General features: G+C 44.1%; 1 protein-coding gene across 2 annotated transcripts; it reads left to right on the forward strand.

Annotated features, from left to right (window-relative positions):
* The first annotated feature begins 1,382 nt into the window (after positions 1-1,382).
* On the forward strand, positions 1,383-9,394 carry slitrk5 (SLIT and NTRK like family member 5). Of its 2 annotated transcripts, none has more exons than XM_074664782.1 (2): positions 1,383-2,249; positions 3,671-9,394. In XM_074664782.1, the coding sequence occupies exon 2, from the start codon at positions 3,729-3,731 to the stop codon at positions 6,354-6,356; it is 2,628 nt and encodes an 875-aa protein (XP_074520883.1). In that variant the 5' UTR covers positions 1,383-2,249; positions 3,671-3,728; the 3' UTR covers positions 6,357-9,394. The 2 variants fall into 2 exon arrangements, with proteins under 2 accessions (XP_074520883.1, XP_074520884.1); XM_074664783.1 differs by lacking the exon at positions 1,383-2,249 and adding an exon at positions 2,709-3,184.
* The last annotated feature ends 4,471 nt before the right edge of the window (positions 9,395-13,865 follow it).

Genomic DNA, 13,865 nt, shown 5'->3' on the forward strand with positions numbered 1-13,865 from the left:
TGTGTCTTCTTTATCCAACCTCAGGTAACCAGGTTTGACTGCAAATGAGTAGTTTTAACTTCTGGATATTGTGATATATTTGTTGCAGTTCTCTGTCTGGATGTAGTTTTCTGGCTCCTTTATTATAACCCAGTCTCTGTGCTCTTTTTGGTTTGGGAGGGTTTTTGATTTATTGACACAAGTGCATGCCTTTATATTTAAAGTCTATGGATAATATAGTCAGAAACATTAAGTGACTTGTGTGTTTAGACTCTTTTCTGTGGTACATGCTGGGATTTCTCCACTAAAAATGTCCATCCTTGCACTGATTCCTTACAGACCATGTACCAAATTGGTCTAATTTAGGTATAAAATTCTTTGACACCTTCACATTGTTGAACCAACCAAGCTGCAATTCTGCTGCCAAAATGTGCATGCAGCCATATCTGCAAACAGTAATCTGGTTTCTATCTATATGTTTAAGCAGATTATATCAAATGTGGCCTTTTATACTTAACATAAGCCACTGCTTGTACATATAGAGTTTTATAGCACTGAGAGCAAAAAATATTGTTCATTAATAAAAAAGTTCACATTTTTTGTCGGAATTTTACTGATGGTTTGGGAATTAATTCAGTTCAGTGTGGAGGAGCGAAAAAATAACTTGAATGTATGAAGCTAATTTGGTCATGCTACTGTGGCTTAGCTCACTACATTTCCCAAGGAGCTTTCCCAACACTAAAAAAAAAGAGAAAAGTTGACTTTAACAAAAAAAAAAAAAAAGAAGGACCCTGGTCATTGTGTGCACCCTTTAACCCAGAAAATGAGCATGTGAGGGTGTGGGTTGGAACAAAAACGGACCCCAGTCATACCCTTTTCCTGACAGTGTAGGAAAATAAATCACATTATTTACGTGTCTTTATGCTGTTTAGATGATTGGATCTGGTTGCTTCCTGTCCACAGCCTGTTTTAAAACCAGAAGTGGTAAATCAGGTGGTCAGTAATGACTTCCTGAAGCCTGTCTGAAGGAATATCTGTCAAACCTGGATAATAAGGAGGCATGATGAGCGCCAGGATGACTGTCAGGCTAATACACTCCCCACTTCCCTTCAGTGGAAGCTTCTTTTAGAGAAACAAAGAGGAGAAAAACAGGCTCCGCTCGTCCAGTTGTGACTTTCAAACGCATGGAAATGAGACGCAGGCTTTGGCAGCCACAAAGCTCTGAGTGACAAATCAAATGACGGCTGCAGCTGAATTAAAACACACCGAGTTACAAAGTGCAGGCTGGAAAACGCGAGCCTGCCAAGATGCCTTTTTTTTTTTCATCATCGTGCTGCCCTCTACGGGTCTTCTTCCACCCTTTCTCTCCTCCTCTCCCTTTCTCTCTCCTCCCTCTCCTCACATCCTCCACATTACCATACCCCCTTAAAGAGTATTGCGCGCATTAAATTGCTTTTCATTTCCGCGCTGTGACAGTCCTGAGATTGGGGGATTTATGCGTTTTTACGAGCGATTCCAGCTGTCACACTGTGGTAATTGTTTCATAATATGCTCATGGCTGTAGGGGATGCGCTGGTTTGCACCAACCAAGCTCAAGTTCCACTAGTTGAAACGCTGGTGGGGAGATAGAGCTCGCGCTTATACACGGGATATCTCATGGCGAGGGCAGAGCAGGAGGAAGGGGATCGGATTCTGACATCTGGAGGACGGTGCCGGCTCGATTCCGTTTGAAATACTCACAAAAAAAGAAAGAGAGGGAGAGACCTTGGGTAGATAAACTGGTACAAGCCGCACCACTGGCAGCAGACAAGGGGGATTCGTGCCTCCGCTTCTCCTCCAGTGCGCATGGATGAAAGTCACAGTTGAAATGCATGCGGCAAGAAGTCCTGTCTGATGTGGGATTACGGAGTTTTCAGTCGCCCTCTCTTCTCCACCATGTTCCAACTTTGGTTCTGGCTCTTTTTCCGAGATGATGCTGCTGATTTCAGTCGCTGCTGCCGCCGCTGGAAGAACACGGGATCCCGCTTCGCCGCGCTGCCTGGCACGATATCGGCCTGACTGTATGTGTGCTCTCTGAACGCCTGGTTTATGGAGCTAAACACCGAGGAGACTTGACTTTAAGGATTTTTTTTTTACCCCCCCTTTTTTTCTTTTGGAGAGCGGACGGGAAGGGCGGGCGGTGAAATCCATGTTTCCTGTGAGGCTGGAGGAAAAAGAAGGCGCACAGCCGTGATTTTCGGGATGCTTTGGCGTTCACCGGGATCAGAACGGTAAGAGGAGAAAGATTCTCTCCTTTTTTCCCTCCTCTTTTCTGTTCTAACATATGAGGGGATCTGTCCAGGGTGCTGAAACCTCCCGTTCACTTACAGTGCTGAAGTTGATCCGGATTTGCGTCGCTGTTAAACCAAGGTGTCTGCGGCTGCTATGGCAATAACATGCTGCATTTTTAAGCTCAACATTCATCAGTTTCCAAATAACCCCCCTCCCTTCCTCCTTTTTTTTCTCCCTCTCGCTCAAGTTATCCAGATTATTCTCGATTCTTTGAGGTAATAAAGGAAAAGTGCGCGCGCCGCTTGTAGGACACGTCCAGTTTGCGCCTCCTTGCGTGTCAAAAATGCGCATACTTTGGCAGATTTAGTCCTCTGATGTGTAGGCTTTTGTGTTCTTTTAAGGAGACTGGATTTGTGTGTTTTTGTGTGTGTGTGGGTCCGTGCGTGTGCACGCGCGATCACGCGTCTGTGCCGGAGAGAGGGAGAGGAGGAGGAGGAGGAGGGAGACTATCTGTAACCTTCTATATCGCAGATGCCGTACAGAATACTTGATTATAGAATTATTTACCCCACGTCAAAATGCTGTTTCGATGCGAGATGCGCCATGAGATCATCAACACTCGCTCATTCGCCTTTGATCAACTCCTCTCCTTTCTTTTTTTCGCCCGTGGGCAGAAGAAGGGCTGCGACTGTCGCCTTGTAGGCTGATATCCACATTTTTTCCTCATCGCAAGGCCGGATTTGAAGATGATCAGCCAGGCGATTCCTTCATGAGAGCGCATTTTTCGGATCGTCTCGATCACAACAAGCGCATTCAAATCCCCCCCTCTCTCTTTTTTTTCTTTCTCCCCTTTCCTTTCGTCCAAATGCTGTTTGCACGGAGGCGGAGAGGAGAAGGGATCCGGCAGTTTCCCTCAAGTCGTCGGGTATGCGGGGTGAGTGAGAGAAATCTTTGCTTCGGAGATGAGAGTTGCATCTTTGAGGGGTTTTTAATGCGAGTTTGGAGATTGCGCTTCTTTACAGAGAGAGAGATAGAAAAACGCAGCGTTTAGAGCGCACGACGCGGTGAGACAGGAGGTATTCTGGCTTTATTTGTGGGATCAAATTAGCAGATGACCGGATCTATCAGTCTGCACACGCTACATGGCGATTTTCCCCTCTCCCTCCCAAGATGGATTGGAATTCAGGCGAGCTATCAAAAATGCGCAGTGGCCAATCCACCGCGGGTAGTTGTGTTAGCAAGTTGTGTGCATGCACTAAATCCTCATCCCCTGCTTGTGTTGTGATCATACATCTGCATAATGAGGCGACATTAATAGGCCTACTTGTCTGCCTCTGTGTGTGTGTGTTGAGAATGCCTCTCATGTTGAAAATTTGTTCCTTTGCATTATATAAAACAGACCTTCTCTTTCCATCCTTAGATGACACCTCATACTGGTACCGCACTTGAGTGAGCTGGGGCATCCTCTCCCAGGAAAAATGTATATCTGGATCCTAAAAATAATCCTTCTGATTGCATCATCTCTGAGGCTGGTCGAGATGTATGACAATTATGGGGAGATCTGCCGGAACCTGTGTACGTGCGAGGAGAAGGAAGGGATCCTGACGGTGAGCTGCGAGAATCGAGGGATCATCCGACTGACGGAGGTCAGCCCGGTGCATTTCTCCATGTACCACCTCCTGCTGACAGGGAACCTCCTGAAGAAGCTGTCAGTCAATGATTTCATCAATTACACCGGGGTGACCATCCTGCACTTGGGGAACAATGATATCTCAGAGGTAGAGTCAGGTGCCTTCAACGGACTCCAGGGATTAAAACGGTTGCACCTGAACAACAATAAGATTGAAGTTTTAAGGGATGACACCTTCGCAGGCCTGGAGAGTTTGGAATATCTCCAGATTGACTATAACTACATCACCAACATCGAGCCCAGCGCCTTGAGCAAACTGCACCAGCTCACCGTGCTGATTTTGAACGACAACCTCCTCTCCGCCATGCCCCTGAATATCTTCCGGAATGTTCCCCTTACACACTTGGACCTGAGGGGGAACCGCTTGAAAATGTTCCCCTACATCGGCCTCCTGGAGCACATGGACAAAGTAGTGGAATTACAGCTGGAGGAGAACCCGTGGAACTGCTCGTGTGAGCTCATCGCTCTCAAGGCCTGGCTGGAGAGCATAGCGTACACGGCGCTGGTCGGGGAGGTGGTGTGCGAGACGCCGTTCAGGCTCCACGGTAGAGACCTGGACGAGGTGTCCAAACAGGAACTCTGCCCCCGAAGACCCACGGAGGACACAGTGAGGCCTGCGCCCCCTAGCAGCACCAATGGATATTACCAGACCACGCCTGCTGCTGTCACAGCCTCTGCAACCTCCTCGGCTGTTTTCAGGGCCTCCTCTAGGCCCACTAAGGGCACAAGGCAGTTCAACAGAACCAGGTTAAAGCCCACATCCCGAATGCCTGGAGGTAACGCTTTCAATTATGGCCCCATTATTGCTTTTCAGACCAAATCTCCTGTGCCTTTGGACTGTCCCACCGCCTGCACTTGTAACCTGCAGATATCTGAAATTGGGCTTAACGTCAACTGTCAAGAGAGGAAGATTGAGAGCATTTCTGATCTGAAACCCAAGCCATACAATCCCAAAAAGATGTATCTCACTGGAAATTACATCCCTGTGGTGCGGAGATCAGATTTTGTTGATGCCACCGGATTGGATTTGCTTCACTTGGGAAACAACAGGATAAGTCTGATCCACGACCGGGCTTTTGGGGATTTAACCAACCTGCGTCGGCTGTATTTGAATGGTAATCTCATGGACAGGCTTACAGGAGAGATGTTTTTTGGTTTGCAGAACCTGCAGTATCTTTATTTAGAGTATAACAAAATCAAGGAGGTGGACGCGGGCACTTTCCGCTACCTCCCCAATCTCCAGCTGCTTTTCCTCAACAATAACCTCCTGAAAACCTTACCCGTGGGCATCTTTTCCAGCCTCTCCCTGTCTAGGCTCAACCTGCGCAACAACCATTTCCAGAACCTGCCTGTGAGCGGAGTGTTAGACCAGCTGAAGCTGCTGGTGCAAATAGATCTGTTTGAGAACCCTTGGGACTGCTCTTGCGACATAGTAGGGATGAAGATATGGCTGGAGCAGCTGAGCGCAGGGACTGTGGTGAATGAGGTTGTGTGTGAGACACCCAGGCGCCACACAGGGATGGATGTTCGCTCCATTCAGTCAGAGCAGCTCTGCCCGGATTACTCGGATGCTTATGTGTCACCAACGCCCCCAACGGAGGAGCCGATGGACGACAGGGTCGTCACCACCAACGCGCCGCAGAAAGTCGACACCCCCAGCAGCACCGTCCCCCTCTCCGTCCTCATCCTCAGCCTCTTGCTCGTCTTCATCATGAGCGTCTTTGTGGCTGCCGGGCTCTTTGTGGTCGTCATGAAAAAGCGCAAAAAATCCCAAAGCGACCGCACGAGCACCAACAACTCTGACGTCAGCTCTTTCAACCTGCAGTACAGCCTCTACAGCAACCGCTCATGCCCCAAAGTGAAGGCCCCAGCTGGCCACGTCTACGAGTACATCCCCCACCCCATGGGTCACATGTGCAAAAACCCCATTTACAGGTCACGGGAGGGGAACACAGTGGAGGATTACCGTGACCTCCACGAGCTGAAAGTCACCTACAGGAGTACCCCTGAGGAGGAGAGGGATAGCAGTACGATGAGGAGCCCTGCGTACAGTGTGAGCACCATCGAGCCACGTGAGAACCCCTCCCCTGTGCAGGATGCAGACCATTTCTTTAGAGGCATCCTGGAGCCGGATAAGCAGCCCCCTCACCCGTCCATGGCATCCATTCCTGCTGGTGCAAATTTAGAGTACAAGTACACAGGGCCTGTGTCGTACACGTACAACCCAAATTTTGATGTCAGACGTCAGTTCTTGCACCCGGAGAGGATAAGAGAAACAGTGCTCTACGGCACGGCCCCCAGTACTGTTTATGTGGAGCCCAACAGGAATGAGTACTTGGAGCTAAAAGCGAAACTCCAGTCTGAGCCCGATTACCTCGAAGTTCTTGAGAAACAGACCACCTTTAGCCAGTTCTGAGCAAGCCGAGTCTGCTGATTTCTCTCCTGACCCCCTCCTCGAGAACACTGGCTCAGTTTTTAGGGTGCCTTGGCACGACACAAACAAAGCGGAGAAGGAGCTGAGACGGGGTGTGCCGAACAATCTTATTCTTATTTCTGAAACATGACATTAACAGGAATGGATACAGCTTTCTGAAACACGGATGAACAAAATTGCTCTACTTAACTGATGATGCAAATCTATTTTTCTATGGTGAAGATCGAATAACACACAAAAATGTAAGTGTACAGGTAAATCTTACCCAGCTTTCATTTTCAGGAATATAACCATACATAAGGTATATTGTGAATCAGAAAAGAAATGTTTATAAGAATCACTCCTGGACAAAAACACTGTACAGCAGATCATCAAAACTGTGTAGGACTATTTTCTGCTGTAGTCTGTAAGTAAGTATTTATTGATATAATCTGCCATGTCTTTTCAAAACTTTTGATTCTACATCAATATTACCTGTGTCATCATACTCCATGATCCTCCGGAAAAAGGCTTATGTTTGTAGTTTCATTTACTGTAGCTCTGCATTGTAAAAGTGGCTTTTTTTGAGAGTGGCACACCCCCCAAATGTTCAACAAAAAAAAAAAAGACTGCGTCATTTGAAGAAGATGAAGAAAAAAAAGTGTCTTTGTATGCTTTCTGCACTTTTTGGAAATTAGAAGGCGAGTTAGCCTTCGATGAGCTCTCATAAAGGAGATTATTATATTAAAAATGAATATGGGTATTCATTCTTAATATGTAGAGTTGATATGTTATCAAACAAAACCCAGAAAAGAGAATATTTGAAGTTTGAATTCTGTTGTGTAATACTGATATTTTAATCAATGTAACACCTATTTTTATACGAGCATTCGCAGATTCTCTATCCCTTATCAATTTTCATTTGTTTTGGTTGCTTTGCACTTATTGCACTATATTGACCAAACTATGTTATTGTCATCAAATAAACATGATGTCAGGTTCACATGATGTGGGGAAGTATCTGAAGGAGGGCACCTGGGTTAGGTCCTAGATCTGGATTTAGACACTGAATGACATATAAATCAAGAAGCACCTGAAGTCTTCAACACAAAATACTATCTTGTTCACACGTTATGATTATCTTGTGGTAACCAAAATTTGTCCTACAACCTCAAGTTGTTGGAACAGGTTAATTATCTTATGTCAACATAAAATAACCTGATTGGAGTAGGATATCTTGTGTGCACACGTTATTATCTTGAGTACGCAAGATACCATCTTGTTTGCACAATGTAATTATCTTGCAGAAACAAGTGTATCTCTTGGTAAGGCAAAAGAAATGTGTTGTTTGCACAAGATTTTATGCTGTTCACATCATAACATCTTTGTTTTGGTTGATGTATTTTGCTTTCAAGTTAGTATCTTGTTCAATCAAGACGATAACATTGTAGGCACAAAACATTCATTAGCTGCATTTTCTCAAGATATTTACATGTGCAAAAAATTCATCTTGTGTGCCCAACTTAATGTCTTGAGCTCGCAAGATACCATCAATTATGCTGTTTTCACAAGATAAATGATTCTTTTGCATTAAATATCTTGCACACAAGATGTGCTATTGTGCAGAAAGTAAGTTATGTTTTATAAAAACAGCTTTATCCTGCATGGTTAAGCTGATCTCTTTTGCTTACGAGCTCATATCTTGTTTTCTCAAGATAATCACATTTTGGGTACAAGATGTAAATTATTTCTTGCAAGGTATTAACATGCGCATAAAAGTTTTCATGTGGCAGAGTTATCATCTTGTGTGCCCAACTTAATATCTTGAGCTTGCAAGATACTATCTTGTTTGCACGACTTAATTTCCCTGTGCTTACAAGTTCATATCTTTTGTACTCAATTTATTATCTTGTGCGTGCAGAACAATTATGTTGTTTTCACAAAATACCACTTTTATGTGCATAAATCATCCTGTGTGCACAAGATAATTTATTGTGTACAAAGTCAAGTTTTTTTTTAAGTTAATTTCCTGCGAAGACATGTTGATAAGATATCAAGCCATACAAGCTCATATCTTGTTCCCTTAAGACAATTTTATTGTGGGCATATGATATGAAGGTTATCTTGTTGCAGAGTTATCATCTTGTGCGCACAAATAAATTTCTGTAGCTCGCAAGATACCATACTGTATGGAAAAGGTTATTTTGTGCTGGCAAAACAAATATGTTGTTTGCACAAGATATTATGTTGCAGTAAAATCTTATTTTGGAAACACTTATCCTGCAAGGACAACTTGATGTCTTATGCTTAAAAGTTAGTATCTTGTTTCCTTAAAGATGTGTGCACAAGATTACTATACAGTATGCACAACATGATATCCTTTGAGTACAAAGTATGAAGCAAGATATTGACATTTGTGCACAAGATTGTAACTTGTTACCACAAGATAATTATTTTTCTGTGCAAGATAATATCTTATCACCATAAGATAATGACATTGCGCCCTCGATGTAGTATTTATTTGAAGACTTAGTACATTTTGGGGACTTCAGGGGCCTCATGCAGTGGCTAAAAAGGAGTGTTTTGAATTTTGTATTTGATTAAAGAGTTTTGTTTTTCTTTATTTACCGATCTATTGATAAGAGAAGCCTTTCTGTAGACTGAAAGAGGACAAAGATACAGTAAACATGTCCTGCTTAAAGGGGCAGCCAGTGTCTCAGTGAGGATTACAATCAATGGCTTTCAATCAATGAGCATTACCTGAGGCTGTCCCCTCTGCAATTCTACCATGCAACCACATACGCTGCCTGGCAAGCAATGACTTGGTCATTTATACAAGCGTCATTGGAGTTGACTTGCAATTAAATGCTGTTTTAGCAATATGACAGAGTCGATGGGTGTGAACTTTGACAATGATTGAGACGTACAGCTTCTGGGTGCATGATCTGGCGTCTTTGCCATTTCTTATTCTGTCACTTTTAATTGGATTGTTTCATAAGTGGAGCTATTTTGGATCTATTTACTTAAAAAATACATATCATGGAAAGACAATGACACATCTGCTTGTTTTTCTTACACTTCATGTGACTTTTTAAAAAATCCCAATCACACATGCCTTTTATTTTGGCGGGGTGACTGCAAAGATTTCCTTTAAGGGTGTTGTTAACATTTTCTTTTGCTGTTAAAAGGATAATAATGGTTCCTTTGGAAGGTTTCACAAATGTTAGCTGGAGGGGCGTGTCAGTGTCGGTTTGATTGACAGCTGCTGGCAGGATGCCGGAGCTATTGTGCTGTACCTTAGGGAGGAGAGGCAGTGGTGCAGTCTGGGACGGTGGCGTAACATTTGAAAGGAATCTGCTGCTAAATAGCTACACAGTGCACTGTTATTGCTGTGCACAAAAGGCTGTAATTTAGCATGGTGCTATTGTTCATTTGGATGCTATTCTGCAAAATTACAAGATGCAGGAAAACACAAAATTACCTTTTTTGTGATTATCTCTAAAAATAAAACATCAGCAGTTTCGTTTCACACAAGCTTTAAGTTCCTCTTCAATTGACCCACTTAGATCTAATATGCAAAGCAGGCCTATAAAAATGCAAAGGATGCACCGTGCCACCATTTTCAGCACGAGATGAGCATCACAATTTAGGAATTCAGCGTTCCCCCGCCGAGGAATCAGGGATCCAAAAGAAAAAAAACAGCCTTATCAATAGGGATGCTCAGAATTGAGCCACAAAATGAAGCAGTTCGTCTTTCTCTGTGAGTACTTTTGTGCAGCAGGATCCCAGCTGCCCTTTTTCTCCGTGAGGGAAAAAAGAAAAAGCAAAAGGGGGTAAAATGAAACAGGGGCCCTCCTTTTGTTGCATCTTTTCATAGAAGCCTCGAATGAGAACAGAAGGCACCATTTGGGAGATGAGGAGTCCTGGAAGCGAGTGTAACTGTGGATGTGTCATACATGTAGCAGGGGATGTGAATCACCGCCAAGAAGTGTGTGTGTATGTGTGTGTGAGCGCAGTGGCCTGGCTTTGGTGGCCTATGGGGCGGGCGGTGTGACAGGTTTTGATGTTTTTGAGCCCAGCGAGAGGAATCTTTACCCCAGATGGCTTTGATTCCTCTGGAAAGTTCCTCGAATCTCTTCTCTTTCAGGATGATTTGGCTAATTTTTCGCCAGAGAAGAAAAAATAATAATTGGGCACAATTACATAATCACTGAATCATGCTTTCCAAATGGGCTTGTTGTTACTGTATGCATGCGTGTGTGTGTTTGCACGAGCGTGCGCATGCCTCCTACCCGATCTCCCTGTGTGGAGGTTTTATCACCCCTCTGACCCAGCGCTGTGTCCCAGAGTAATGGGTGCATGAAGCATCGCACTGCAGGAGGCTTGTGTGTGCAGAGAGAGGAGGAAGAGAGGGTGTGTGGCGCTGCTTGCCAGTTGAAATAATGCTTTTAATCAGCCAATGGGCTCTTTAGGCCTTAACACAAATGGAAGCATCAAGGAAGGGCAAAGAGTTTATGATGTCTTCCTGGATTATTCCATTTATAGCCTCTTATGAGCTCTGTGCAGCTCGCTCAGTCTGCATAAGAAAAAAAAAGAAAGAAGTAGATTCCCGCAGTGGTCAACATCTGTATTCGGGAAAGGAAGAAGCATGATGAAATATCAGGATGTGTGTTGCGTCACGCTCCACAAGAGCCCCCCCTGATTTATGGTTAAACCTATTGTGCTGGATCCGGCGTGGAGCTGACGCAACTCAAAGCTTGATGTACGCGCACACGGCGCTGTCACACGCACAGGGAAGAAAGCAAGAAAGTTCTCCGGAAAAAGAACTTCTTAAGGAGAGACAGTGATGGACAGCTCGGGATCCAATATTCTTTTACACTTTCTGCTTTTCACACCATTTGAGAGTAAATCAATGTGGAGCGGTACAGTGCGTGAAAGGCGTCCAAGCTTGCAGGAAGTGTTGGCTCATCACTCGGCTATTTTGGGTTCGCTGAGTTTAACTTGGAGGGAACTATTTTCTGACATTGTGCTGAAAACGCGAGGCTAATTAGACGTCTTCTGGTGTCGGATTTGGCAGCCGGTCGCTACAAATGGCTTTTCATCACTCATCAGATGGCGTTGGCGGAGTTTTTGTGTTTATGGTAAATAAAATCAGAGTGGTGCAACACAAGATGAGGGGCGAAGAGACGCCAGGGGCCCCATTTACCCACCTTTGAAAAACAGATATTTAGGGAGGTTCAAAGCTTAGGCTAATTAAGGCCATCTTGACTCCAGTTTATCTGTAAAATACAGAATATAGGCACCAGTTATTCATTCATTTTTTTTTTTTTTTTTTTTTTTTTAATTGGATTATTTTTTTTTTATATTTTCTCTTTTTATTTTACTTTCTTGATTTTTTTACTTCTTTTTTTTTAAAACTTTTTTCTTTCTTCGTTTTTATTTTATTGTAATTTTTTGAAACATTTATCTTATTATTATAATTATTATTTTACTTTTTTAATTTTTAGTAGTTTTTTGTTTTCCTTTTTCTTTTTTTGGTTATGTTTTTATTTTATTTTATTTTTTTAATTTTAAGTAGTTTTTTGTTTTCCTTTTTCTTTTTTTGGTTATGTTTTTATTTATTTTTTTATTTTATTTTATTTTTTTGTTTTTTAAGGCCTACCTGCTTGATGACCTCCACTGTGTCCAGAAATGTGCAGTTTCTATGCGGATGTGTAGCCCTTTTCTTATACACTAATTTGCCAATTTGCAGACCAATTGTCTCAATCTAAGGCCCTTTTTCCGGCCTTCCAGGTTTTTTTTTTTTTAATTTGATAATCAAAGTTCTGATGAGCATAATTTATAAATTTGTCTCTTCTTTGTTTTCACATCTCAATCTTGTCTTTTTTGGTTTGATTTGGACTACTTTTGGATGCCACCGTGGATAACTACACCTCTTATTGGGAACTCTGCCTTACTTGCTCCTTCCTCCACCTGCGCACTCAATTTCCCCACATTCGCTCCGCACCAACCCAGCACGCCAGCAATATGCGATAATTAAGCTAGTACGTGGCCATCCCAAGACAGATAGAGGGGGTGGACACGTTCCATATGCTCGAGCGACGCCGCACCTACCCCCCACCGGAGCTCCACGTCCCCGGCTCAGCCTCACTGCTCGCCTGTCCCCGGTCCCTGCGATGATGTGAGCAATTGAGTTCAAGGAGATCCGGGTAATTGAGAGGGCAGGGATGGCATCTGACAGGCACCGATGGCTCCAATGATTACTTTAATCAGAGTGGTTAATGGAATTCCTTCAGGCATGTAGAAAATGCTCAAATGTTCATCAGCACTCGCCGACACCTCCTCTCTTACCCCGTGTGGCTTTAATTACTGATCACTCCTCCTGCCTTTTTATGCATTGTGTGAACTTCCTGTTGCCTGGTACCAAAATGCATTATGTATGACATGTTTTCTATAAGAGATGTCACCTGTGAGCTCATAAAAAGAGGGTCAAGGTCTCACATAAACCTCACATAAACATAAAGATATAAAGGTTTACTAGTGCATCCAATTACATGTTTGGTTTTGAGCCACCAAAGGGAAACGGTTATTTATCAGGAGCTCCTGCAGCTCTGGATAATCTGTTCCCAAACTTTCAAATTCAATTTCAACTGTGAACTGTCTAATGAGTCCCAGTTAACACTCCCACCGTCCAGCCTGTGCTGAATTGACTTTGAGACATTTAAAAGCACAGTCTGTATCCAGACTCCGGTGCCATCTGCCGTTTTGAACGTGCCTTCTCTGACTGTCTGGCGTTGCGTTCCTGTTTGTTGAATGACTCGGGCTTTTTGCATGTGAGGATATCTTTCATATGTGGATCAGCCCATTCCAAAGCAGCCTTGCGTAGCCTATAGAATATGTAATTATGCTCCAGAAAGAGCTGTTTCACAAACCACCATAGGTGGAAATAGAATTTCAAGTGCCTGTTATCTCACTGTTAGCATCACAAGCCTCTCCCTGCGCCTGGTGCGATGTGAGCAGTAGATAAAGAAGCGAAAGCAGGAGCTGTAGCATCTCATATGGCCATCAGGCCTCCCGTTTTGTTTGTTTGTTTGCGCCGTCTGCACCCGTTGATCCGAAGCCGAGAGAGCCCCTGTCGTTTGATAAATGGCAACCATAGCATTACTGACTCCCCCAGCCGAGCTCGGTGACGCCCGGCCAAAAAAGAAAAAAAAGGCCCAACAGGTTGATGTATGGCTTCCTTCAGAGTGTCAAGTCGTTTAACTGGAGCGCGCAGGACGAGGGGAGGGGGGTTCTGTGTTCAGTGTGTTGGGAACGCTGCCCCCCCGTCCTGCCCGGCCTTGTATGCGTCATCACACTCGGCGGCGCCACATAGGTGCATCAGAGGCCTGTGATGGAGAGAGGGAGTGTGTGTTTTGATTGTTTCAGTCAGGGGGAGTTTGTCAAGCAAGCTCAAACGGCAAACGTGGAATAAGGTCAAGTCAAGAAGCGTCACTGTCAGGGTGTAGGACG

The sequence above is a fragment of the Halichoeres trimaculatus genome, unplaced genomic scaffold, assembly GCF_033239565.1.
Source record: "Halichoeres trimaculatus isolate MK-OKI-2021-1 unplaced genomic scaffold, fHalTri1.1 fHalTri1_scaffold_24, whole genome shotgun sequence".
In the NCBI taxonomy this organism is placed as follows: domain Eukaryota; kingdom Metazoa; phylum Chordata; class Actinopteri; order Labriformes; family Labridae; genus Halichoeres; species Halichoeres trimaculatus.